The 25,997-nt window shown below is 41.4% G+C and overlaps 2 protein-coding genes across 2 annotated transcripts; both read left to right on the top strand.

The window, feature by feature from the left end:
- The first annotated feature begins 930 nt into the window (after positions 1-930).
- Positions 931-9,845, top strand: LOC104072092 (solute carrier family 2, facilitated glucose transporter member 11-like). Its single transcript, XM_009578091.1, has 11 exons — positions 931-1,026; positions 2,035-2,195; positions 2,710-2,834; positions 3,726-3,855; positions 4,838-4,986; positions 5,807-5,994; positions 7,195-7,305; positions 7,924-8,025; positions 8,364-8,439; positions 8,771-8,898; positions 9,639-9,845. The coding sequence occupies exons 1-11, from the start codon at positions 931-933 to the stop codon at positions 9,843-9,845; spliced, it is 1,473 nt and encodes a 490-aa protein (XP_009576386.1).
- Positions 9,846-14,437: 4,592 nt separating this feature from the next.
- Positions 14,438-24,383, top strand: LOC104072103 (solute carrier family 2, facilitated glucose transporter member 11-like). The gene is made up of 12 exons (XM_009578089.1): positions 14,438-14,494; positions 15,442-15,540; positions 16,280-16,440; positions 17,814-17,938; positions 18,296-18,425; positions 19,006-19,154; positions 19,551-19,738; positions 20,799-20,909; positions 21,429-21,530; positions 22,439-22,514; positions 23,539-23,666; positions 24,177-24,383. Exons 1-12 carry the CDS (start codon positions 14,471-14,473, stop codon positions 24,381-24,383), a joined length of 1,500 nt encoding a protein of 499 aa, XP_009576384.1. The 5' UTR covers positions 14,438-14,470.
- Positions 24,384-25,997: the final 1,614 nt, after the last annotated feature.

Below are 25,997 nucleotides of genomic sequence, written 5' to 3'. Positions count from 1 at the left end.
TGATGGGAAGTTTTGCACTGATGTGAGGCCTTTTTCGTAGTACGAAGGATAGTGGGGATATCTAGTAGTAGAGACTGTGAATCTTATTTCCTCCTAGTGCTTTGACAAACAGGAGATTGTTGTCATTTAATATATGAATGTGCCAAATACCAAATTTATTCCGAGCTGACTCCTTTGAAGCCAACAATGTTGCAAAATGGATAAATTTTATGCCCATTCAAGCAATGGCATTCATCTGATTAGAAATCAGCTTGTAAATGTTTGGCAGTCATTGTTCATCATTGCCTTTGAATATGATCTGTTCTAGAGATAGAAGTGCAGCATCAAGCCATCATTGCTGGACAGAATATCACTAGGACACTCAATAACAGAGAGCAGTTGCAGTGCGACGGATGGGGTATGCATGTATCGCAGTACTATATTGTGGGGGTATTCTTAAGCCTCCTATCAGATATAGTTCTAAGAAATGGTGAATAAACTATGAAACTAGGAATGCCCTTCAATCCCTGAATGTTTATCTAGTCTCAGCCAAGTCACTGAGCAAAATATTCATTTAGGTGAGATAACAAGTGGGAAAGGAGGAGGAGGAAGCACAAATAGATGGAAATCATGCACATAATGCTTGCACATTGCACCATGCTCCCACAACTAGTTACCCTATGATAGTGCAGATTAAGATGCCCAAAGCTGAAGACAGAAGCACTGAAGTGTGTAACTGGGTTCTGGGAGACAGCTACGAGCGTTGTCTCTCCTCAAATTTCTCACTGTCCTGTGCTTTAGTAGCTGTGGTCTTCTATTGCACTCTGCGCTTGGTCTCAGAGGAGGCAGGTGCGTGACATTGCTCAAGCTGTAAGAGTTCCTGAAGGTGAAACAGGACATGTCTGAATAGCTATACTAGCTTTGTTCGCTGTTTTTATTTCCTGCCAGAAAATGAGCTACAATCTCTTCCTTCTGGCTTTTGTCCTGGGCATTGGTGGAGGTTTCCAGTACGGGTTGCAGGTCTCCATTATCAATTCTCCTGCTGAGGTAAGCATGGACAGCTCAAAAAATTGAGCTACCAGCATGGATTTCAATGTTCTCATGCATTCCCGCCTCTATTTGCAATCACTAACTTTTCCACTTCTGCTCTCAAAACTAGACTTATTGTGGTTTCTTGGTTCTAAGAGTAGCTGCTATTGCTTTTGTGTTTCATTGGGTTTTAACTTCTGTCTGGTGTGACAGAACTGGGAAAGGGGAGGATAAGTGATATCTATAAAGTCAGCCATTTTCCCCTTACTGAGTTGGATTGCTCACAGGACATTCTCCTCTTTCCAGTGCTCAGGGAGTCCTTTGAACCATGTCCTTGGCCACACACACTAGGTCTAACTGACTGTGTAAGCTGAAATAGGACGGGGAAGGACTGTAGCTCTAGAGCTGAGGTCAGCACTGATACCTGCAGCTGGGAAAGGAAAATTAGGGGAGGTGTTTGTCATCTTGAACGGTGCTGAGGACATTGAGCTCATTCTATCACCACATTGGGAACCCTCATCAAGAATAAGGGTGCCATGGAGGTTATGAACAGTAGGTCAGAGAGACCCCACAATGGGGCCACATTGTGGGACAAATCCTGATCTCACTGAAGTCAGTTGAAGTCAAACCTGGATTTCACCCAAGGCGTCAGACAGGATGCAGCAGGTGGACAAGAGAGACAGACACTCAAGCAGGAAGGGAGGGGAAGATCGGGTAGCAAAACAATCAGGGTTTAGCACATAAACAAAAGACCAATGTGCCACCCTCTTAGTGGCACTCACTGTTGGTATTTAATATTGATCTATTTATTAATTGATTTATTCATTGCACCTTGTTGCTAAAACATTAACTCCAGGGATGTTAGTGGCAAAATTCCCTTTGATTTCACTGGGGCTAAGATTTCAACCAAGGTGTTGATAGAAATATATCAAAAAGACCAGTAAGTAGGTAAGAGAAGTAAAAAAGAGGTGCAATTATGCAAAAACATGTTGACTGAGTCCATTGGTTTCTGTTTTTCTTTTAAAGTACATCAAAAGTTTCATCCGTGAGACCTGGCTGAAGAGGTTTGGCTCTTCTCCCAGTGAAGAGATGATTACTTTGATGTGGTCCTTTGTTGTGTCCATTTACAGCATCGGTGGACTTCTGGGGTCCTTGTCTGCTGGATATTTGTCTGTTAGATTTGGAAGGTAGGAATAATGATTACATTAGTCTTTCTGTTTACACCCACAACTGCAAAAATAAGCGACTGTGTCTTGGGAGAAACACTGCTTGTAAAGTGGCACTGTGAGCAGCCCAGAGCTGCTTCAGATGAAGGATCAGTTCGGTGAAGAAACAGAATGACAAAATCTGCCAATGATCACAAAGAAAATCATACCCTCTTCCCTATAAATTCCAAAGCGAATCCAGTCCAGAGAAATCACAAAGGAGTGCATGCATTTTAAAGTGAATTTCACAGACAACCGCTCACAAAGCTTGTTCTTCAGTGTAGGTATTGGCCCCACTAGAGGCATCAAAAGCTTCAACTAGCTTATCAGTCCATGACAAAGTTTTCCTATTCCCATTTCCCATTTACTTCACTGCAGTTGATCTCAGAAGCCGGTACAGAGTCTTTAACCATGGTACAATTCAATGCCACTTCTGTCAGGCTGTGAGTGACACATGGACAATATTTATGGTCACATTAATTTAAATGAATTCCAGGAAGAAGGCCATGCTGTTCACCAATATCCCTGCTCTGCTGAGTGCAACTCTGATGGGACTCAGCCGGCTGTGTGGATCCTTTGAGATGATCATCGCTGGAAGATTATTTTCTGGAGTATGTGGAGGTAAATTAGCATTCCTACCTATGGTATTAAATAGTTGGGACAGCAGTGACTGAGGGTCACAAGGATTTACCAGACTGAGTACATGGATCACAGATGTTTAGCAAACTCTACAGATTGCTGAATGCATTTTTAACTAAATAAGAAAACACAAACATAATTAAATTAATCATGTGTGACATCTCCATTTTTCATTCTTTTATCTTTACATCCAATCCATATAAAAAGTACTACCAACTTGTGATAAAGCCAAAACATGCAATATTTCAGGGGAGCATGCTCACTCAATAGAAAGCTGACCTCTGTTGTTTCTGATGCTGCTTGTTGTGGTTGATACTGCCTTTCGTATTACAGACAAGGGAATGGTTTTCAAGATGGGCAATTCTGATTTCCAGATGCCTCAGAAGGTTACATTCTGCCAGTGGTTTTGATCCCTGAGCAGTTGGATAAAGATAATACCAACCAGCAAAAAAAATTAAGAGAGAGGATAAATATTAATTAATTCACTGAGCAAATGGAATATACAGCATTTGTTAACTTGTTGGTTTCAAGCACAAAATGAGGCAGATAGTGTCCTGAGTAGAGGCTGAAATACATAATCTGAGATTAAAGGGAGCAATAGCAATCCTGTGTATGTGGCTGTAGGAAACATTGTAAGAGGCCAGCCTGATGAAGAACAGATTTCCCAGGGCAATATACTTGCTTAGTGAAATATTTAGCAAAGACGCAAGGCCACGGTACTGGGAACATGCTTCATGTCAGGCAGACACAGCCTCAACATGGTTAAAAAAGTATCTCAGAGCCTAACCCTATATGCTTTGCCCATAATGGTCCCCTCCAAAACACCAGACCTACGGGAGTTTGAATTGCCCTGACAGTCATTTGTCACTGCAGGTTTAGCTCTGAATATCCATCTCATGTATGCTGGGGAATGTGCCCCACGGAAGCTCCGTGGGCTGATTGCCATAACAGCTTCTACTGCCATTGCCGTCGGAAAGTTTGTAGGATTTGCTCTGGGTCTCAGGTAAGGGGGTCTGAGACCTATTTTATTTCTTCTGTTATTAAAATACACACATATGTCAATGCAAGCCTATGGACAGGCAAATCAGCAACTATTTTAAGACATGTTTTCAGGGTATCCTAGGCAGTCAAACTGAATTAGCTCAGCCTAAATTCCTGACTTAAGTGAATGGGAAACAGAAATCATACAAAATATTTAATCCTGAAGAACACTGTTGCTTCCTAGCAAAGACAGATCAAAATACAGATGATTAAAAACTTTAACAGATTTCAATGGGATTGAAAGAAATCCATATTTTGTAAGAACTGACCTTTAATTTTTATTTTTTTTAGAAGGAGCAGGGAATGTCAGATCCATCCAATGTTTCTTGAAAATAGACACAAATCGGCACACCCACCCATCAAACACACACACCAGAAAAACCAGAAACCTATGGTAGATTCATTCCCCCCAGCACAGGCTCCTTCTGCCTGTCTTGTGCCAAAGATTGTCCGTCCCATTCCCAGCCACATGTCATTCTGGCCACAGTGTTCTCAAAGCTGCAGAAAACTCAGCGGCTCCTATTTGGGCAGTCAGTACCAGGCTGATAACCCATGGACCCTGTCTTCATTGTAACTTGAGACTCTTTGGATCAGAAACAGAGGGATCAGCCACTGTGGGTTCTTTCTTCAGCGCTTGTGCCGGGACACTGTTCAACCCTGCGGGCCTTCAGCTGCTGCAGGAGGATGCAGTTAGCCTTGCTGCACTCACCACTGAGCAACAGGTGGCAACACTGTGTAATTCGTGTGCTACAGGCAGCAGTGCTCTGCTCTCCCCTTCTGCTTCCCATTGAGATTTTCATTTTTCTGGGCTGAGAAATGCTGGAGACTCCTGGGTGAGAGCTGCCAGGACACATGCAGCAGGGCCGAGGGATCACCCTGCGTCTGCTCACATGGCCAGTGCACATGGTTACTCAGATCCTCTCTCTCTGCTGGTTTTGTTTCAGAGAAGTCCTCGGAGTAGTTGCTCTCTGGCCTTTTCTCATGGCAGCCAATGCGCTTCCTGCCCTCATTCAGCTTCTCACCCTCCCCTTCTTCCCAGACTCTCCCCGCTACCTGCTCATTGACAAAAAGGACAAGGAGGGGTGCATGAAAGGTAAGGAAATGGATCACAAAGCATTCATTTTAGCAAAAAATGGAAGTGGAAAATACAGTAAAGCCCCACATGAGCCTGGAAGAGAGGTACAGTTGGTAAAAAGACTATCAGTCTTTTGGCTCTGAAATCACCTTCAGCTCTAATGAAAGACAGCCTCTTCTGTTTTGATATTAGTGCTCTCTTGGCACTAGTATTTCCCTTACCCTCTGCCAGGATCCTCCGAGGGACGTGATCACACAGAACTTGTATTTCCATCCATATAGATTCTGCCCTGAACAGTCGGGGTGGGGATATGGTACCTTCTGGCTCTCTGTAAGAAAGGGATGCTCTTTACTGTCATGCCATATCTGTAAGCATTCCAGTTCTTCAGTAACCCTAACAGCAACTACTGACATAAACAGCGAAACAGCCATTGTGGGTTTTTAACTATCAAAAGAGATAACTTCTTGGATGTAGACTTATTTTTTAATGTAGGAGTCGTTTTTCCTTGTCTGTGTTTTGCTGTGTGCCCTAGAACTGCACCTTTAGCAGGAGGGTATTTGGGGAAGAATTGGTAAGAATTTAGGTGTGATTTACATTGAAACACTGTAAGCAGCTATTGGACCAAAGGTGAGGTCGTGATTAAGATTTATGGGTAAAAATAGATAGCAATGAACTGGATCTGTGTCAAATCTTAAACCAGATCTCTAGGAAGTTCACACAAGCAAAGAGCCTGAAGCTCAAATAAGACACACTCCAAGGCAGGAAGTAATCCTCTGAATTCATGTCTGTGCTGGTGAGCTTGGGCCAGGAGTCGTCTTCTCTCTCCCTCTCCTTCCAGCTGTGAGGCAACTCTGGGGAGACGGTGACCATACGGCTGAAATAGATGACATGATGGCAGAGCAAGAAGCCATCCGTGGGGACAAGGCTAAGAGCGTTTGTGATCTTTTTCGTGACAAAGCTGTCCGTTGGCAGCTCATCACTCTCTTCCTTGTCTCCTCATGCATGCAGTTTATTGGCGTCAATGTGGTATGTGTGCTACTTTTCCCTGCTTTCTAGATTGCTTACAGTTTCTTGGCAAAAAGTAAGCTTTGCAACGAGTAGTAAAATGCTGACTGCAACAGTGGCTGTAAGGAGGGGATCTGTTGTTACTGTTTATTATAATCTTTCTCCATGGAAGTTTGGGATGTGGGATAAATCAAGAACTGTGTTTTAGCAAGTGTCATCAGAAGGCATCTCTATGGATTACCCTGTTATGATAAGAGAATGGAAGGGGATAAAATAAAATCTCAAATACAGAACCAGTAAAGAACAGCATAACCTCCTCTGGGTCTCTGAACTCCAGAATGCACTGCCCAAAATTGTTCAGCCATTTCAGTACAAACTGAGTCAAGTTTGTAATGTACACTGACAGTTCATTTCCATACTCTTACCTCTTTGGGTTTCTTTCTAAATCCTTTAACTTTGCACTTTCTCAGATTATAGACAATTACAACATCCCAGTAATATATTTGACACTTACTGATATATACTCTCTAATATACCTTTTCTCTGGAAATATCTCTATCTATGTTTCAATAGATAGATAGTATTGAGTATTGGAATAGTTATTGTATAAAATGAACTTATAGTAAAAGCATAAAAGTTTCAAATCCAGATTAATTTTGCAAATTCAGAAAGACCTCAAGGTTCATAAGACTCCTTTCTACCCCCACTAGTGCAGCAACTATACCACAAAGGACCAGTAGAAATTGAGCATATTAACAGTGGAATTTCTTATGCTTTAGGAGTGCTTACATCTGGAAAAATAGTGACTATCAAAATCACTGCAAAGGCTTAAAGATGATATAGAAAGATAATTTAAGCCATTTGCTTAGTAGGTACTGTCCACATTTCTGTATTCTCCTCATCCAAAGTACATGAGATCCTAGAACATGTGAAAAATGTCAGATAGAATTATAACCTGTAACATAAGACAAAGGCAGTGCTAAAAGCAAGCAAAAAAGAAGAAAAAGGCTGTATTTGTTACTGAGTTCAAGACAGAGCTGCTAGTAAAAGCTGTTCTGCACAAATAAACCTCGTGAAAACATTGAAGATCAGTTACTGAAATCAATAAGAAGATTTTCTCTTTTGTTAAGGCCTGATTAATTATTTTCTATCAAAAAAGACAGAAGCTAGTGTAAACATGACCACATGGGTACAGCCTTCACACATTTCTATTCTTTCCAGGTTTACTTTTATGCATACAATGTCTTTATAAAGGCTGGAATCCCCCCTACTCAAACCCACTATGTTTCCCTGGGAGTTGGGATCACCGAGATCCTCACCACAGTTCTGTGTGTAAGTGGCTCTTCAGCTGAATTTCATTTCAATGTTTAGAACTACTGTAAATGGAGCTTCAGGAATCAAACTTCTGCAACAAATCAACTGTAGTACTTTGCACCGATCACATAAAATCATTTGCACACACCCTGCAAACATGGGCATTTATATTCTATTTATGGGAGGACAGGAGAGTCTTTCCCTCAAAATCATGACCCAGCCTGAGCCAGCCTTGGGAGTCCCAATTCCCCTCTGTAGGAAGGGCAGATGACAGTCCCTGTGTCCACTTGTCAGTTGGACCCATGGCTGTAGGATTCATGGCAATTAACATTTCCACTTTGCTGTCCTCCCTGGCTATCCTTTGCCTGCAGAGTGCCATCTCAGGCCTCCTCTGCCCGGGTAATGCTCCCTGCAGCCCTGCACCTCCCCACCTTCCCCCTGCTCCCTGCAGCTCCTGCTCCTGCTCAGTCCGCCCAGATGTCTTTACTCACCCTCCCAGAGGAGGTACCACATTCCAGTCCCCAACTCTTCAGAGATCCCCTGCCTGGCTGGTGAAGGCAGCTACTGGAGCAGCTCACCAGTGCCTGCCTTTAAGGTCTGTCCTTTGGAGCTGAGAGCATGTCCTCCTGGTTGCAGGGTTTCCTAATTGAGCGTGCAGGGAGGAAGACACTGCTGTGGAAAAGCTACACTGTTATGGCCTTGGCTTTAGGCCTCCTCACAGTCACGCTTTCACTACAGGTAAGACCCACTTACACATTAGAGAAGTGTCCCGTCTTCATGTTTTATTGTATGGCAGATATCATTACTATTTCCCTCCCCCCAAATCACTTTTTAGTGGTAGTAGAAGTATTTTGGGGGCTAACCGTCATACTAACAGAGGTCTGTTCCCAGCCATGTACCTGCAGATTAAAGCCAATAGCTTTATACAACCATGATCACTGCCAAAATTATCTCCTTGTGAAGTTTCTGGAAGTAGAGGAAACACTGACATACTTAGAGTGATGAATGTTTCTAATGGAGCTGGATAAATAAAATTTTAATTTCTGATTTTAATTGCTTTTCATTTCCTACCATAGGATTCCTTTTCCTGGGTACCGTACTGCTCTGTTGCACTCATCTTTATTTTCATCATGAGCTTTGGCATTGGGCCAGGTTAGTATTTTCTACTGGAATGGTTTCATATACTCATTGCTTCCTCACTGCAGCCTTTAGGAGAGGTCCCAGGCATAGCTGTTCCACAGTTAGCATGAATCCCTACTCCTGGTTCAGCGCAGGGGTAGATGTTCTCCTCCATACTGTGGTAGGAGGTAAAACTTCATTTCATATTGCATTCCTACATGCCTTCCTCCTGAAGAGCCAAGCAGCATCTCAAACACTTTCAGGTCAGTTAAAACCATTAACTTATGTAGCAATATGAAGTGTGAGTTACAGAAGCATCTTGCAAAATTTCTAAACTTCCTTTTTTCTCCAACATTTTTTCCAGCTGGAGTATTATGCCCCTTGCCCACAGAAATATTTATTCAATCATACAGACCGGCTGCTTATGTTTTTAATGGTGCTACAAACTGGATCCAACTCTTCATCCTTGGACTTTTGTTCCCTTTCATTGTGGTAAGCAAAGTAGGGTGTTTTGTTTCAGTTCAGAGGAGCTTAGACCCTTACTGAACCCAGAGCATACTTCTCTTTTTCAACACTTCATGCAAAGGACAGAGCCCAAACTAATTGCAGTTCTGATGGCCTCTTTCTTTTTACCCAAATATCTAGTGAAAGCGTAGCAAAACCACTAAATGCTGCTAACTCTACACACAGTTAGAGTGTTATACTGGCAAACACGGAAGCGGTGACAGAGGCACCAACACTGTCAGGCATCATTTGAATGTCATGAGGGGCTCCCTTCTTTTCCCCCCTTGTCCTGTATGTGCATCTCCTTTGGGGTTAATGTGGAAAATGGGCAGTCCCAGAGATCTCACCCAGCACTAGTAAGTAGCAGGAAATTAAAGCCTTTGCAGTTTTGGACGGTGCAAGGAGGGACAGAGCTAACATGCTACATATCTTCCCCAGTCTAGCATTGAGAAGGACAGAGCAGAAAGGAAGAGTAACTGAAGTTCAGCACTTCTCTGAATTGTCAAGCAATGACATTCAATGTCTGCTGAGCATACAACTTTCCTCCTTAAAACAGGAAAGGAGAATTAGTTCATCTTACCACTCAGTACCTTTCCCCAGGTGGTAACAAGCAGGATTGACACGAACTGAGTCCCTGAGCAAGTTTTTTAGTAAATACAAAACCAGAGAAGAGAAAGGAATCTAGATAAATTTATATGAACACATTTTGTCTCTTTCTTTTCCTATAGGAAGGTCTTGGTAGTTTCTGCTTCATCATTTTCCTGACATACTGTCTGTCCATGGCTATCTTTGTCTTCCTGGTGATGCCAGAGACCAAAGGAAAGACCATGTTGCAGGTCATGGAGGAGTTCAACCGCCTGAACTACCGAGGAAAGAAGAGACAGCCAGCCCTACAGCAGAGTAACTGCTCAGTGATGATTGTTACTAGACTTTAATAACAAACTCTCCACTCCATATTTTGCTTTTTTATTACTGTAGTGCCCAGAAGCCTCACTAAGCAAGAGAGAATCCATTGCACCACAAACAGCACAAATGTGTATTTTAAAAATAATCACCTGCAGTGCCGGGTGCAGGATGAACTTAGTGGTTTTCTCCAACTGCTGAAATATGAGCTGAATTAAATCCTCTGCAGAAAAAAGTTAAACACAGTGTATAAAGAAATAAGATCTTTGTCAGTCCCTGCAAGTTAGCAGCTGCGTAAACTGAAAACACAGGATCTGCTATTTTTCTTACCAAAACCAGAACTCCACAGTTGTTGGAAGAAGTGAGTGTGGAAGGTTCAGATGTACAGCATATTTGTGAAACTGAGAGAAAAAGAAGACAGCTTTCACGTTGAAATTTTCTGCTCCTATTAACAAGTCAGTCCTGCTGAGCTTTCCCAGAGAAGGAGCTTCAGTCCAGATGAAAAGAAGTGTTTAGCTCTTTAATCCAGTGGAAGAAGAGTACCTTGCCTATCAGTAGAGAGAATCGGTATGCAATGTTTCCCCCTCTTACAATTAGACTTGAGAGCAAGTACATGGTATAGGGGCAACTAGGACTTTCTTGAGGAGCTTATGACCACACTTCTGTGACCTGCAGCATGGTCTTAATTCTTTTTTTTTTTTTTGGGGGGGGGAAGTCATTGCTACTTCTGAAGAAAAAAGGTGTAAAGGAGGTATAAGGTCTTGGTATAAAGGAGACACTATGCTAGAGAAGCATCCAAGCATAACCTGTCACCTCAAGACAAACCTCTTGCTTGGTAATCAGGTACATTGCCTAAATTTTGGAGATTCTTCTATTGGGACAAACAGGGATATGTCAGTACTGAAAGAAAGCATGAGTGAAGAAAGCAGAGCTGCAGGAAATCATGAGTGGGCTAGTCCACAGTGGGCAGGTTCTCCTTCTTCATTAGCAATGACTATGTAGCATGTCTTCACCTGGAGTTATTTCATGTCAGAGAGAAGGAACACAGGGTTTCAGTGGGATTGAGTTCCCAAGAGTAACTGGTACTGATGAGACAAAAAAGAGTGGTGCCTCTCCCGGAGAACCCAATCTGTATGTCTGAGTGTTTGCTTCTCTCTCCAGGTCTCTGAATACTCCACATTTTCATTACAAACCATAGTAAAAAGGGCTTCACTTTTTGTATTCATTGCTATATGATGTGACACACTCTTGCTCTTCTTCATGCTTTGCAGTTTACTGATAAGGAAATAAAAAAGCAGTGACTGGGAAAACACATCCTACTGATCATGCCTGGATTTGGTTTTCATTGATTGAAGAGTCAGGGACAGAGGAGAGCCCATCTTCTGGGAGTGTGTTGTTGGGGTCAAGGAATATTGTGTCTGTCTTGTCCTGGAAATGAGATCTTCGCTACTGACTGTTGCAGATGCTGCACAATAAAATTTGCAAAAGGACCTGAATATTGAGCGGCAGTTTTTTTCACAGCCGTAAGGCTCCCACTATTTTGTCTTCACACCATCCTCTAACAATATTTGTAGCAGTGCCAGGAGCTAATACCAAGAGCAGTGGGCTTCCCTGACACAGCCATCCTTCCTATGAAAATCATCATATTACAAAAAAAGCCAGACAAAGTTATTGTTTCAAGGCCGGAGGTCATGGATTGCACAATACCACAGTAAGAACCAACATACATTCCTTCTTCTTGTAAAAAATGCAGGAAAGAAAAAGAAGAAACATTTAAAGTATTTTGAAAAGAAAGGATTAGGAAGGCCTTGATTACTTGAAAAGTCTTTATTTGGTCTGGTCTTTCTCAACCTTACTGGTTCCCAGTGAGGAAGTTTTTAGTGTCTTACAAGACACTAAAACCTCATTTCCTTATACATGTCTTTCTACAGCGTGATCTTGTTCAGCATGCCTGACTTCTTCCCTTCTTCCCTCCTACTAGTAAATACTGTCTGCAAGAGGGAAAGCATGGTAAATCATTAACACTGCCATAAACTAGCATGGATTGGGAATAAAGGTTAAAGAAGTACTTGTGAATCTGCAGTGTATCTATTTGATTTCCAAGATCACACAAGTGCAACACATGGCATCTTTGAAAACAAAATCCCTCCAGCCAAGGGTATTGGGTGAGCTAAGTACTGGGTCTGGAATAAGCACATTTCTTGTAGTGTTCAAATCCTAGCTGGAAACACTTGTCCTGTCCTCTTCTTTAGGAAAATAAATAATAGGCATTTAAGTCTTGCTTTTTCCGCATTACGGTACTGAACAAAAGTGTGAGGCCAGATAGAAATAAGACAGCAGTGTGAGTATTCTGGGAGAAACACAGACAACAGGAAGAAGAGGAACAGGGCTCTGCAGGAACTGTTTGATTAACCAGATGTTAGAATCTGGCCACAGCCAGAGTGTTTAAAAACCCCTTCAGAAAGACCCAGAGCTGCCATGTGTGTCCTTCCTTCCAGCAGCCAAGCTTCCCATCCTCAGCTCAAAGAACAAATCCTCCTTTCCCCTCTAGTTAATTCAGGCTCATCTGCTCCCTGCCCACGGCCCCACTGCTGACTGAGTCTAGCAAAATGGTTTGCTGTTAGTCTGGGAGAACAACTTTGAGGGGGAAAAGAAAAATAAATACGGACTTGCAAGGGACAGTACAGCATGAAAAGGCTTGGAAACAGAGATATGACATTCAAATTTGATACAGGAAACAGAAGAAGTTAAAAGGAAAGTAAAGATAAAATGAGAGAAACAGCAAAAGAGAGGGGTAATTATTTCAAAAGTAGCTTTTAGTGTGTCCTGACAGAAAGCAAGAATTAACACTGGATTGTTCAAGTATCTTGTTAGACCTTTCTGCCACAGGAGTTGGGAACAACAGAAGTTTACTAGAGTTCAAAGACGATTTCAGTAAATGCATGGAAGGAGCAAATATAAAGACACTATCCTGACCGACAAAGTTGTGCATCACTGGGGCCTGGAAGATGCATAGGGAAAGCATCACTGCACACTTGCTCAGTTCTTCTGCTTTTGCCTACAACTGCTATTTGCGACGGACAGCTCTGGGATACTCTGCTAGACACAGTTCTGGTCTGATGCTAGAAGATAAAGTGGGTGGTGGTGGAGAGAGAGGACAGGGGACAACTGTACAATCTGGCTGCAGTCTTCTCTGTGACAGCAAAATCTTTGGCTGAGGGGAGGGCAGTAGCCAGTGTTGAAGTGACTGGACACTGAGAGGAGGAATTTGTAAGCAGCAGGAGAAAACCTAAATAAAGACAGGGATTTTTGCAGTAGTAATTGAAGAGAAAGGTAGATTCTGGGGTGTTTTAAAAGAGGAAGTGATAACATTTGAGGAGTCTGTGCTGAGAAGGGAAGGAATGAAATACACAACCACAGCTGATGTGGAGATGATGAAGATTTCAGGAATGATGAAAATGGAATGGGCGAAAAGAAGAATTCAGCTTGAATTATTTCACTGTACTGATGTGCAACAAGACACCTGGGCAGAGGGTTTGGAGAGAGAGCGTTATTGGGACATCCAGCAGGAGAAAGGTCAAGGCGTGACTCAGCAAGCTCGCCCCGTGCTGCACGGCACACAGCCCAGGGGATAGCATGGGGCTGTTGTCAGTCGCTGTAACGTGAAAAGCAAACTGTAGGAGGAATGTCAGTGCTTCCACCGTGCTCCTGAGCAAAGCTTCTGTTGTCTTCAGAACTGTAACCCCACTGTCCTGCCTCCCCTTTCAGCACTAATCATAGACAGTTAAATCTTTGTAGTATAGAGTGAACTATGTTGTATTCAGTGTAGTACAAAATGTTGCATGTAATACATAGAAGCCTGAAGGAAGCAAATATTAACTTACACTCTTTGTAAATAGTCAAGTCTTTAGTTGATTCAAAATCAATTTTTTTAAAGTGAAAATACTTCTTAAAATCACTGTCAAGCCAGAACAGAATGAGCATCCTGCTCTGGCACACACTAGGCCATCTCCATTGTTATAGAGAGGTAATAGTGAGGCTTCTGAGTGGTTCTGGAAACAGTGTGACCCTTTATAAAAACTGGGTGTGAGCAAGGACTAGGCTCCTTCTCCATGCCCATATTCAGCTACTTCATGTCCTGCAATTGGGAAATTGTTCAAATCACTTCAAGCAACTGAACATTTTATAGCATGCAAGAAGACAGGCATTACAGCTCAGCTACAATATGAAGTGGCTTATCTCTGTAGTAGACTGGAGAGGAGGAAAACACACTCTGCCTAAGCAGAGTCACATCAGAGAGGTGAAGAGGGACTCTGCTCCCCTGAAGGAAAGATGGTAGCACCATCTGACTCCCCACACAACAGGAACACGCGGTTGTTTTAGCAATGCGAGTAAGGGGGAGCGCTCCCAATACAAGAAGGGTAAACATCTACCAATGTTGTAATCGGCTTCGCATATCTGGGTCTTAGAATAATTAAACCAGCAAGAAGAGTCCCTGGCCAGTGTTGGAGGAGGACACAATTCACTAAAAGCCACATAGTTAGAATTTAACTTCTGTGCTATGATCCCAACTTCGTATAATCTAAGCGAGGAAAACATCTCTCTCATCTGACAGACTTGACAAGGGCTCTTGGAGCAGGCAGGTTTTCAAGGGGAAATGGCTGGTTTCCTCTCAGATCTGGTGAGTATCCAAATTATTGTCTTCTAGCCGTAGTCACTAACAGCAGCATGATCTTTAAAGATTACAGCAAAGGGAATCAAACAGTCTTTCTTGTAACAAATATGACCAACAGAGCACATGCTGGGGACAACACTGATTCAGCAGTAAGACTGACTACACAGCATCTCCAAGAGTGCTGAGGTATAAAAAAAGAGTGAGAGGTATAAGAGAGGACCTGGGAAACCAGGAAAGAATAGGCATTTTGAGGAAGATAGAAAAAATAGTAGCAATGAAAAAGACAAAACAGAAAAAACCCTCCCACTCTACTGCCCTGCACTATCAAGGATATTTGAGGATACTCATCTGTTTAATGTGACCTGACTAAATGCCTGAAAACATACGTGCTTGTGAAGAGTGCTCTAAATTCAGTGTACATCATGGAAACACAGCATTTCAAATAGGAGTCGTTCAAGTAGGGACTCTAAAGATGCAGTTTTCTATGGGGATAATAAAAGTGAAATGCAAACAAAATAAGTTTTAAGAGGACAGATTTGGTTAATCTCTGGAATCTGGTGAACAAAGTCTCTGAGGAGGCAAAGATAAAGGAAAAAAGGGATTCAAGAAAGCTGTAGCTTCTTACTAGTACAAAAGCAAACACAAACTATCTGAACAAGGCTTTTATGATTTTTTTTTATTTATTTCTGTGGCTAGCAGAACTAACAGAATTAGAGACTGCATCTTTTCAGGCTGCTAGTAACCAGGAGAGGAACATAAAGGAATGTGCAGATTTGCATCTTAACAATTTCCCAGCAATTTTGCTTGATTATCGAAAAATTCAAAATGGGTTTTTGCATTTTAAAGGCTTCTTAATCATAGAAAGTGAAGATATAAGCTCTCATAAATTAACTCATGGTCTGAAAGCCATGCTGGTATCAGGAGTTTAGGATGTGTTTCATGATCTTTGGCAGGTTCAATACCGGAAGTTATTGCTAATGATTATGGTGCTAGGAATTGGTGGAACTCACCTATCTGGTTTTCAAATGTCTGTGATCAATTATACTTCTCCGGTAAGCAAAGCCTTCTTAAAATCACATCTGTAATTGCTCTTCATGGGACTAAGCCTTACACTTTGAAGATGCTCTAAAAATCTGTTAGGTGTTGCTATATGAGTTTATTCCCACCTCTTTCCAGTCCCATACTGTCAAAGGAGTTTGCGTGAATGTTAGGAGCTGTACTCGAAAGACAATTTCCCACAGAATATCAGAAAGGCTGAAAAAACTGGAAAGGCATTGTGGTCTATAGCTGAATGGAGGGACAATGGAAGTGTCGGTGGCTCCTTAAACAGTTTTTTTTTTCTTTTATAAAACCTCTCTAACATCTCTAAAATTAAAAATGAACAATTTGTGGAAACAACATATTGAAGCACCCTCCTTAAAGATTATGCCATGGAGAAAAAGGTTAAAAACTAGCTGATTGAGTCTCAACCTTCAGTTCAGCCCCTTTCTCTTTCTATCCTCTACTTGCACTCAAGAACATTTGCACTTCACAAGAATCAAGAAAAGGTCCCAATATTTTGGTTTAGGAGAGCCAGGATTCAGCAGACTAAGGAGTATAATTAATTTTTGAAAGATTCTCTTACGCTATTAGGCTGTTTGAGAGGAAATATCAATCCTAATTTGCAAATAAGAGTCCCATAGCCATGCTTTCAGTAATGACTATTAATCTAATTTTTTTAAGTTATAAACATAATGAAGAACTATTATGATTAGTGCCTCAGTGGAATGAAAATCTCTTTTTTTGTCCCAGTACATTCAGAAGTTTATCAACGAAACCTGGCTGGAGCGATACGGTTCTGTGCTGCATCAGGAGACACTCACATTATTGTGGTCCTTCATCGTGTCTATGTACTGTGTAGGTGGAATGATAGGGTGTCTGTGCAGTGGGTACCTGACTGCAAAATATGGAAAGTAAGTATATTCCCCAACAGCTCACTATCAGGGATGCAACAAGGGAAGCAATTAAATACTACTCACCTAATACAATGGATGTCAGAATTCTCACTGCCCCCTTCTGGTGCAGAATTCACTCTACTCAGCATGTATAACTACACCTAGGTATATGTCGTGGTTTAACCAACCACGCAGCCGCTCACTCACTCCCCCCGCCCCCAGTGGGACGGGGAGAGAATCGGAAGGGTAAGAGCGAGAAAAACTCGTGAGTTGAGATAAAGACAGTTTAATAAAACAGAAAAGGGAGAATAATAATGATAATGATAAAATATATAAAATAAGTGATGCACAATGCAATTGCTCACCACCCACGCTGACCGATAACCAGGTAGCGATCGGTACTTCCTGGATCACGCCTACCATTCATATACTGAGCATGACATCACATGGTATGGAATACCCCATTAGCCAGCTGAGCTGGCTGTCCTGATTATGTTCCCTCCCATCTTGTGTACCTAGCTCAGTCAGTAGGCATGGGAGCTGTCCTTGGACTAGGAGGGTACTTAGCAACAACTGAAAACATCAGTGTGTTATCAACATTCTCCTCATACTAAATCCAAAACACAGCACTAGCAAGAAATTTAACCCTATCCCAGCCGAAACCAGGACAGTATATTAGAGACACAAGAATATGAACTATTTCTGATTCCCTTGTCACAGTTTTCGTGCCATACAATTCCTATATTTTTGCTGAAATTTTAGTAAAAAATAAATCTCTGAAATTTCTTTATTGGGCAATAATGCCCTAGGGAGCCCAACAACACTGCAATAGTGCAGAAGGGGATAGATATTCTATAGGCAAAAGCGCTTTTTTTTTTTGCCTTTTTTGTTTTTTAATTGATCGCAACCTTTAAAAAAATTGTGCAGGTTCATTCCTCTATAACAATAATCAGAGTTTCATCAAAGATAAGCAGAAGTCCTTCAGGCCACATTCAGAACCCTCTCTTTGAGGGTGGCCATAAAGGGCAAAGCCAGAACTCTCTAGCTTGAAGTGGACAGTGAAGCAAGTTCTCAGTGAAGCCTTGTTCTGGGGACATGTGCAGTGTTTGAGATGGGAGCCTCGCCCACAGGAAAGAAGTGAAAAAGACCATTCCTTATCAGTCTTTATTCTGCAGAAATTTCCTTCAGCCTCATGGTGTGCCCACATAGTGTTCATGCCTTGACTGTTCCTGACTTCATGCCTTTTCATAATCAGATATGGTTGTCCTATAAGCAATGGATTTAAACATGGCCATGGCTTGGTCTATAAATCCAGAGGAGAACAGGCAGACATAAGTTAAAGATGAAAAAGTAAAACACGAATCATACCCACGTGTTGTTTGCTGTTGCAGGAAGAAATGTCTGCTGTTCAACAATGTGGTCCTAATAGTAGCCACACTGCATACTGGCTTCAGTAGGAGAGCCAAATCCTTTGAGATGATCCTGATTGGGCGCTTCCTTGAGGGCATCGGTGCTGGTAGGACTCCCCACTACTCCATGTTAATGTGACTTCTTTGGGGTGGATACAGAAATCTTCCTGCTGGGAGTACCCAGTCATGCACAGTAACCCCAGTGGAACAAGGAACAGATTGGGAAAAGGTAAGATGAGCTGTCCTTTGCCTTCTAGAGCTCTTGTTGAGAGAGCGATCTGATGGATTAGCTAAACATCTTTCTTAAAGTAAAAGGTACATTTTCAGCCTATTATTGTGTAGGATATATAGCAAACAGTTCAGAAGAGAGAGGAGAGAGCCACCTTTGGCTGAAGGTGAAATGAAAAGGGACCGTCTCTCTTGCTTTCTATAGCTTTAGCTCTCTCATGTCTTCTTCACTTTAGGAATACATATGAGTGCCCATGTTCAGTATGCTGGAGAGATCTCACCTAAGAAGTTGCGTGGATTTGTAAATGTGACCTCCTCTGTGTTTCTTGCACTAGGAAAAGCTGTAGCAAGAATTCTTGGATTACGGTACTTGTGCTACTCCTTCTCATCCTATTTCCTATTTATTTGTCTTCTGTATGGCAGGAAAGTGTTGTTCTCCCAGTCCTAGAAACGGACATACACTAAGGGTGGGGTTTTACTTTGCTTAACTACAGCTGTCAAAAAGGAAGCATCTACCCCATACCAGTCATTGAGGTTCCCTTATCATTCACTGAGGAGAGAAAGGCCCTTCTCTTGTATGAATCCATCTCTGGAAGTGCGGTCTCTCTGCTGAAGTTAATACGAAAAGATTGTATGTAAACACTCTTAGTAAACTTTTGAGATCTGAAATCTCTAATTTATTGATTACATGCAGAATTGCAGTATTGGTTCAGAGAGCTGTTGTAGGAATATTCAAATTACAAGAAAAATCTCAGTCTTGCAGTAGAAATAAAGTATTGGTCTATTTTCCCTTCCCTAGCCTAAACATCATCTATTTCAATTTATCTTTTCAAGGTCTGTATGTATATTGTGTCTCTTTAGCTAGCCTAAGGATCTAGAAAATACCAAACTAGTTATAGACTGTAACTGTACTGGACTATAAACACACTCTAACATGCTTTTATAGAGATCTTTTAGGAACTGAAGACATGTGGAATGTGCTATTGTCCTTCTCTGGGTTGGTGGCATTGATTCAACTGCTCTTTTTGCCATTCTTTCCTGAGTCCCCTCCCTATCTCTTGTTGCAAAAAGGAGACAAGGCTGGTTGCTTGAAAGGTAAAATAAAACTTTAGAACCTTAATTTGTTAAACCATAATTCTTGGGAAAGTGAACCTAATAGAGGGAATCAGCTTTTCTATTAGCCAACTACAGATTTCTTGATAATTACATGACTAAAGATCTTATAAAGATCATAGCATTGAATTATATTACTCTAGACTAAAAGAAGTCATCAGAAATATTTAAGATCTACCCCTACAGCAAGTTGAAAGCCATTTTCCACGGCAGTTTCAGCATGTTCCAGTAAGCCATGTTCTAGTTCTTTGCTCAGTGACTGATGAATCAAAGCATGGACTGAAATGCAAATGTTGCAAATGTCATTAAAAGTTGAAAAACACAGAACTGAGTGGATCAGATGATGGAGGAGTATGCTTCATTCTGTCTCTTCTGTAGCCATGAAGCAACTCTGGGGAGAAGGGAATTATCATACAGAGTTTGATGACATGCTGAAGGAAAAGGCTGTAACAAAAGGCACTAAAATCATGAATGTCCTAGAAGTGCTGAAAGAACCATCCGTATATCCGCAGCTGAGTACCATGCTCCTCCTTTTACTGAGTTTACAGCTCTGTGGCCTGAGTGCAGTTGAGTATACCCTATTTCCATGCTTAGATCTACTATTAAGTAACTGAAGTGCCACAATTCCAACCTGTCACTTTCCTTTGGATCTACATTATTCCTTCTCACACAGAGCCCACTGCCTGTGAAGCTCTGTGGTATCATCACCAGTATTTTTCATACCTTTAAGGGAACTTCTGGGATGAGAATATAAGAGATTCAGCTCAGCAGCAGTTCCTGCAAGAGCACTGTTGCTTTCACTCCACTGGTGGTATTACCAAAAACTCTGTAGGAGAAAGGGTTATAAATACCCTAAGGCTTGCTACAACCCAGAGATCTATTTATCTAGACTTCTATCTCCACTGTCTTTGACTTCTGCAGTAGCAGATGGCCAGCTATTGCCATCCAACTTTCATTCCATTTGATAATGGAGATTTATCCATTAAGCCATTTCCTTCCAGTTGCTTCTGCATACAAAGTGGCTGAGCCCAATACCGCCCAAGCTAATAGTCATTTCCCTGGATTTCATTTTTATCACTTGCCTATGGGTCTCACTCCATAAGCCTTGCTTAAGCCTGTGTACTCCGTTGGAGCTTGTTCATTACAGTTCCCAGCAATGTGGGCAGAGACGGCACCTCTGCACTCTGCTGACAGGGGAATGGTGCCCAGTCCATCAGGGCCTTGCAGATGAGCAGCTTCTGCTTACTAACTGGAAAAGGGCAACAGAATCAACTGTTTGTATGATGATGTACAGTCTGCTATGACTGAGATCTGCTTTTCTTTTTCCTCACTCCCTGTCTTGTCCTTTTCCTCTTCCTCTTTGCCAAAACAACATCTTTTTGCCATATCTTACAGCAGTATACTCCTTTCAACTCCTTTTTTTTCTGGGCTTTCAAATCCCTTTTCTTCATCTCCATTAACCTTTTGATTTTTCACATCTCAAGCAGGTACGTCACCTCCACTAAAACCCACTAAATGTACTGTTGCTTTTGCAGTGATGACAAATCTAGTTCAAAGTGATGCTGGATAAGCACATCTCACATCTATTGACTATGCTTCATTTTAAAAATATTTCTTATTTCCCAGATCACCTTTTACACCTCGGAAATTTTTCAGACAGCCAACCTGCAGGAAAGCATAATCCCATATGTATCTCTAGGAGTTGCGATCTCTGAGCTCATCTCTATCATCTTCTGTGTAAGTCAGATCTTTCTGGGGCTTTAAGAGTTAAAGTACATGTGAGTTGAGTCTATTCTTCCTTAAAGAAAATGAATCTTCTCTTTGTGAACTAAGAATTTTGGCACTGCATAAATCTGTAAAGTGGTTGTTACCATCCCCAACAGATTTTGTCCCACCTTTCACATCTTTCTTCCCATCTTCATTCTCCATAATTTCTTATAAAAATCCCTGTGTTATTCATACAGATATAAATGAAATGTCATTCAAACATAAATATGTATACTTATTTCCATATATATTCAAATGGAATCATATCATGCTTCCATTGATTACAGCGTTAATGAAAAAGTAGCTGCAATGCTGGGCAGCAAATTCATAGCATCAGAGGCTAGAAGGAACTCAATAAAATATCAAACTTGGTGCCAATAAGATTCTTTAAAGTAAAAAGAACTCAAGAAGAATGCTTGATTTGTTGGACAGCTGACAGCTGGATTTTGTCATGCTTCCAGTGATACGCAATTTTTTTCTACTCTTCAGAGCTCCATTATCGATCGTTTTGGACGCCGGATACTCCTGTGGGGTGGTTATTTGCTGATGGCAGTGATACTGGTGTTGCTTGAAACAAGCCTTCTACTGAGCGTAAGTCTCTCTGGGGGTGGACCTGCATCAGAATTCTTTATGCAGGACAGCAGATAGTCAGCCTTAGCTTTCACGTCCAAAGTATCTTCTGAATACAAACTCATAGTCCCTCTGCAAGGCTTTTTTTGTCCTGCCCTGTAGTTGTATCTTTTTTAATCAAGCTTTCAAACAGTCAGTGAAAAACATTTTGTAAAACCATTGGTCTGGTATAGCTTTCCTCCAGCTCTCTGCTTGCCTGACCTCTCCAAACCTCACCTGTTCTTGTTCTCCTATTCTTTGAATCCCTAGATGAGCATCCCTGCTGTCACCTTTCCCATTTGCTATCCCATGCCTCCTGCAGCAGAAGCAGTGTGTGATGACCCTTCCAAAAACCACGTTTCCACCCTTGATACAAGTGATCCAGCTACATAGTGCAGCTCTCTACCTACTTCCAGTCGGGATGGTGGAAAGTAGTGAGGAACCCAGCGTCATGGCTTCAGTGGTGCCAGTGTTTTGCACTGCATTGCAACGTTGGTCTAAGCCCATAAACTTTCTAGCTTCCTTCTATTGCACAGATATTTTCTGGTTCACAAGAGATTTAAATATTTCTCTGAAGCTGTCTAATTCAATAAGATAATTACATTAAATTAGTAACAATTTTCCCCATGCTATAATTAGCTTGGAATTTGTTACCTGTTTTTCAGACCAGTGTGCAGTTCAGCTCACCTCTGCAGATATGACACTGCAGGCTAGTTTTGGCCTTCCACTGTATTCAGTACAGAGAGACAAGTAGTTCTAGTGAGCACCTACTACAGAGCCCAGTGTCATGAGCTTTTTCATAAATATTGCTTCTCCTATATGTTTGGATCAGCTGTGCTACAGGTATAAAATTAATTTTCATTCTCTTCCCTCCTTTCGCCTTTGTCTAGGATCAGTTCCTCTGGATGCGTCACTGCAGTGTTATTCTCATCTTCTTATTTATCATTGCCTATGGAATGGGACCAGGTGAGTACAACAATAAAAGCAACAACAGGAAACCTTAGACCACATGGATGAGCACAGGCCATGGATGTATGGAAGTAGAACTAGACTGTGTGAATATATCTTTGAAAATCAACAGCTTAGTTTTGACTGAAATTGGGGGAGTCCCAATTTTTCATGAATTAATGACCCAAGAAACAATTTTTTTAACAAATTACTTCGAATGATTCAGACCCTGATGAATCAGGACCCTATTTCCTCTCACTGGATTATAGGTTCAAGCCAAAAAAATACATGTTAATCAATTCACTAAGACTTGTTTTGGAGGGTGTGAATGCTGTTCAGTGCATACAGGCTCAACAGGTCCATCTCTGTCTTTGCCTAAGGGCAGAGGTAGCCTTTTCTAAAATATCAGAGTTTTCTCAACTCTCATGTAAAATCCTACTCTATTAAAGAATGATACCTGATAGCACGCATAGTCTGTCTCTTAGCATTGCTCTGTCCTTTCTCATCCTCTCTTAATGTCACTCTGAATCACATACCTCAGTAATGCCAGAACCAAACTTACAGCTCTCTGTTAGGACCTCACTCACCCAAGACCAATATTTACTCTGAAAGTTCCCTGTCTAAACACTGCTTTTAGTTATTACAGTCTCCAAATTCAAATGGCAGCCTTTTTTATTGTAAGGGCTGTATATGAGGACCATGAATGTAATGAAAACCTAACAGAATTCCTACAGTAGCAGAACCCAGGTGTCTCCTATGGGCAATGGAGAGAAATAGGCCATTAGGGCCATTCATATCCATATTTTATACATCTTACGTGGATAGAAACTGCACTTCAGGGGTGTCCATCTCTCTCCACGGACTGTAAGAGAAGTCTATAGGGGAATTCAGATAGAGATGGCTGTGCTGCCCAAATTTAGATGATCTCACAGTAGCCTGACTTACTGGGGTTGTGTTTGACCAGTGACATCAGTTCAGTCACTTTGAGGAATATGGCTAACTACAACAATGTTTTTATTGCTTTTTTATGGTTTTTCCTCAGCTGGAGCTGTCATATCTGTCATGAATGAAATCTTCACCCTCTCAACAAGGTCCTCCGCTTTTGTAATTGGTGGAATCGTCATTTGGCTAGGCCTCACTTTCACTGCAATGATGTTCCCCTTTGCTGTCGTATGTAGTTTGATTCAAATCTTCTCTTCAACGCCACCAACTTAAACTGATTTTCTAGGCTGGTCTGAACAGGGAGTAGGCTGAAATGCCTTGTAGATAATCAAAGCTGTGAATCCCTTATTGCTACAGGTATATGGAAGCCATTTATGTAAAACATTTCCCTAGTCTTCAGACATCCTCTGCTGCCTCAAGAATAGATTGAAAAGATAAATAAATATTCCTTCTGTAAAATCAACTTATTCCTCATTTCACAGGGACAAATCAACAATTTTCAAGAATCTATAGGGGCAAGTGTTGTCAGGGAAATCACTCATCTTATTCTATTTTTATCTCCAGATGCTTCTTGGTCCTTTCTGCTTCCTCAAGAATAGATTGAAAAGATAAATAAATATTCCTTCTGTAAAATCAACTTATTCCTCATTTCACAGGGACAAATCAACAATTTTCAAGAATCTATAGGGGCAAGTGTTGTCAGGGAAATCACTCATCTTATTCTATTTTTATCTCCAGATGCTTCTTGGTCCTTTCTGCTTCCTCATCTTTATTGCTGTCCTGGTTATTTCAGCGGTTCTCATCTACCTGTTCCTCCCAGAAACAAAAGGGAAGTCAACCTCCGAAATCACAGAAGAATTCAAAACACGCCAATTTAAGAAGAAACGTCATCAGACTGTGGAGAAGAATGCTACCGAAGAAAAGACATTCTGCACCAAGCTCTGATAGGCCACTATAAGCAACTTCCACTGACAAAAAACCCTGTCTCAAACCTGAACTGAAAGCTACACCTTAACATGGACTTTTCTCAATAAAATGTAATCCAAAAAGAAATCCACAGATAGCTTGTCATTATCCAAGTAGTCCTATTCTATTCATCTTTGCTTTTCATGGTGAGAGACAATGGCTCCTTCCTAGAACAGCTCTCTAGCAGGAAGACATTAGTAACTACAGACACTTCTCAGAACTGGCACATGGAAAACATTTTCAGGCATAACACATCAGTTTTATTTCAAGTCTTTCTCCTTTGCTATCATTTTAAAGAAGCAGGATTTGTCTCTATGTTTGTTACTTTGTAAGAAAGCTCTGCTCAGGATTAAGAGCAGGATGAAGAGAGGATGAAATATAAACATAGTTCTTGCAAACAATTTTCATGTCATGTCTTTATCATATCACACTGTAAAGGACCTAGTATTGATCATGAACACTGCAGATGAACAAATACCAGGTAGAATAACAAAGAGAACTCAATTTTGTTCTATTTTCTTGAGCTGACATCAAGTAGCTGTACGTCCTGATTGTCTCTATAATGACTGTCAGGGATCAGCCCTGATCCCTGGGCAATTAGTACAGAAGAACTCTCACCTGCATCCTCTGGAGCAAACTGACTGCACCCTCCATGCATATCAGTTGTAGCAAAACCTGGACCAAATTTTTGTAGTGCAAGCAATGCTCTCAGCCTTATTCTGGGTACCTCATGGATGGCACAAGGGTTAACAAACATACAGGCAGTGCTGAGAGCTGGAGGATCAGCGTCCTGGAGTGAGACAGGGAGTAAGACACTTTGAGAGAGTATTGAGAGAGTAGACACTTTGAAAATTCAGCCCATTTTATAAATAATTAACTGCTCCAAAAAAAAGGTGAAGCTGTGACAGCAAATGTCTGCTAGCTGTGTACTGGCCTAGGACACACTGCACTCTACTAGTGCACATGAGCATACAATACTACACTTTACCACTGCTACGCTCCACAGCGCCCATGTACTGCTGCTATTCAAGAGTTGTTAATCCTGCTGACCGCTGCAGCATTTAAACACTTCCCTCCCCAAACTCTTGTACCTTCGTAGGTAGGATGATTAATTATTTTTTCCATTTTCTACCACAGTTACAAATGGTATACCATGCCTCCTCTTTAGTAGGACCATAAGTACTATCTTTCTGCAGTTTAGCCATTCATATTGACTATCATTGTGCTGGAGCACTGAATCAGTGTTGAGTTTTAAGGAGTTTTCTATTTTAAAATTTCAAATAACGTGCTTGCTACTTCTAAGGAATAGCCACAGAAGAAGCCCTGATATTAAAGCACCGGTGTGTATTCCAGCAACTGAAGCCTGGGTTAGATTTTATATTTGAACTGGTTTCACTCCCTGTATCAAAATAGGGAGCACACATGCCACAGTGTTCCCATTCAGAGGGACCTCTCCTGTTGAGTCATTGAAATATTTAATCCATCCATTCTAAGTGCTGTCCAACTGCTGCAAAAAACATCAGTCAACAGAAATCGTATGAAGTAAACATTAACCTCAGTCTCAGAATCAGATGATTACTTAAGCAGAAGGTG

Source organism: Fulmarus glacialis, unplaced genomic scaffold (assembly GCF_000690835.1).
Source record: "Fulmarus glacialis isolate BGI_N327 unplaced genomic scaffold, ASM69083v1 scaffold41155, whole genome shotgun sequence".
Lineage (NCBI taxonomy): Eukaryota > Metazoa > Chordata > Aves > Procellariiformes > Procellariidae > Fulmarus > Fulmarus glacialis.
The sequence above is the reverse complement of the archived record's forward strand: the minus strand, read 5'-3'. Positions and strand labels throughout refer to the sequence as shown.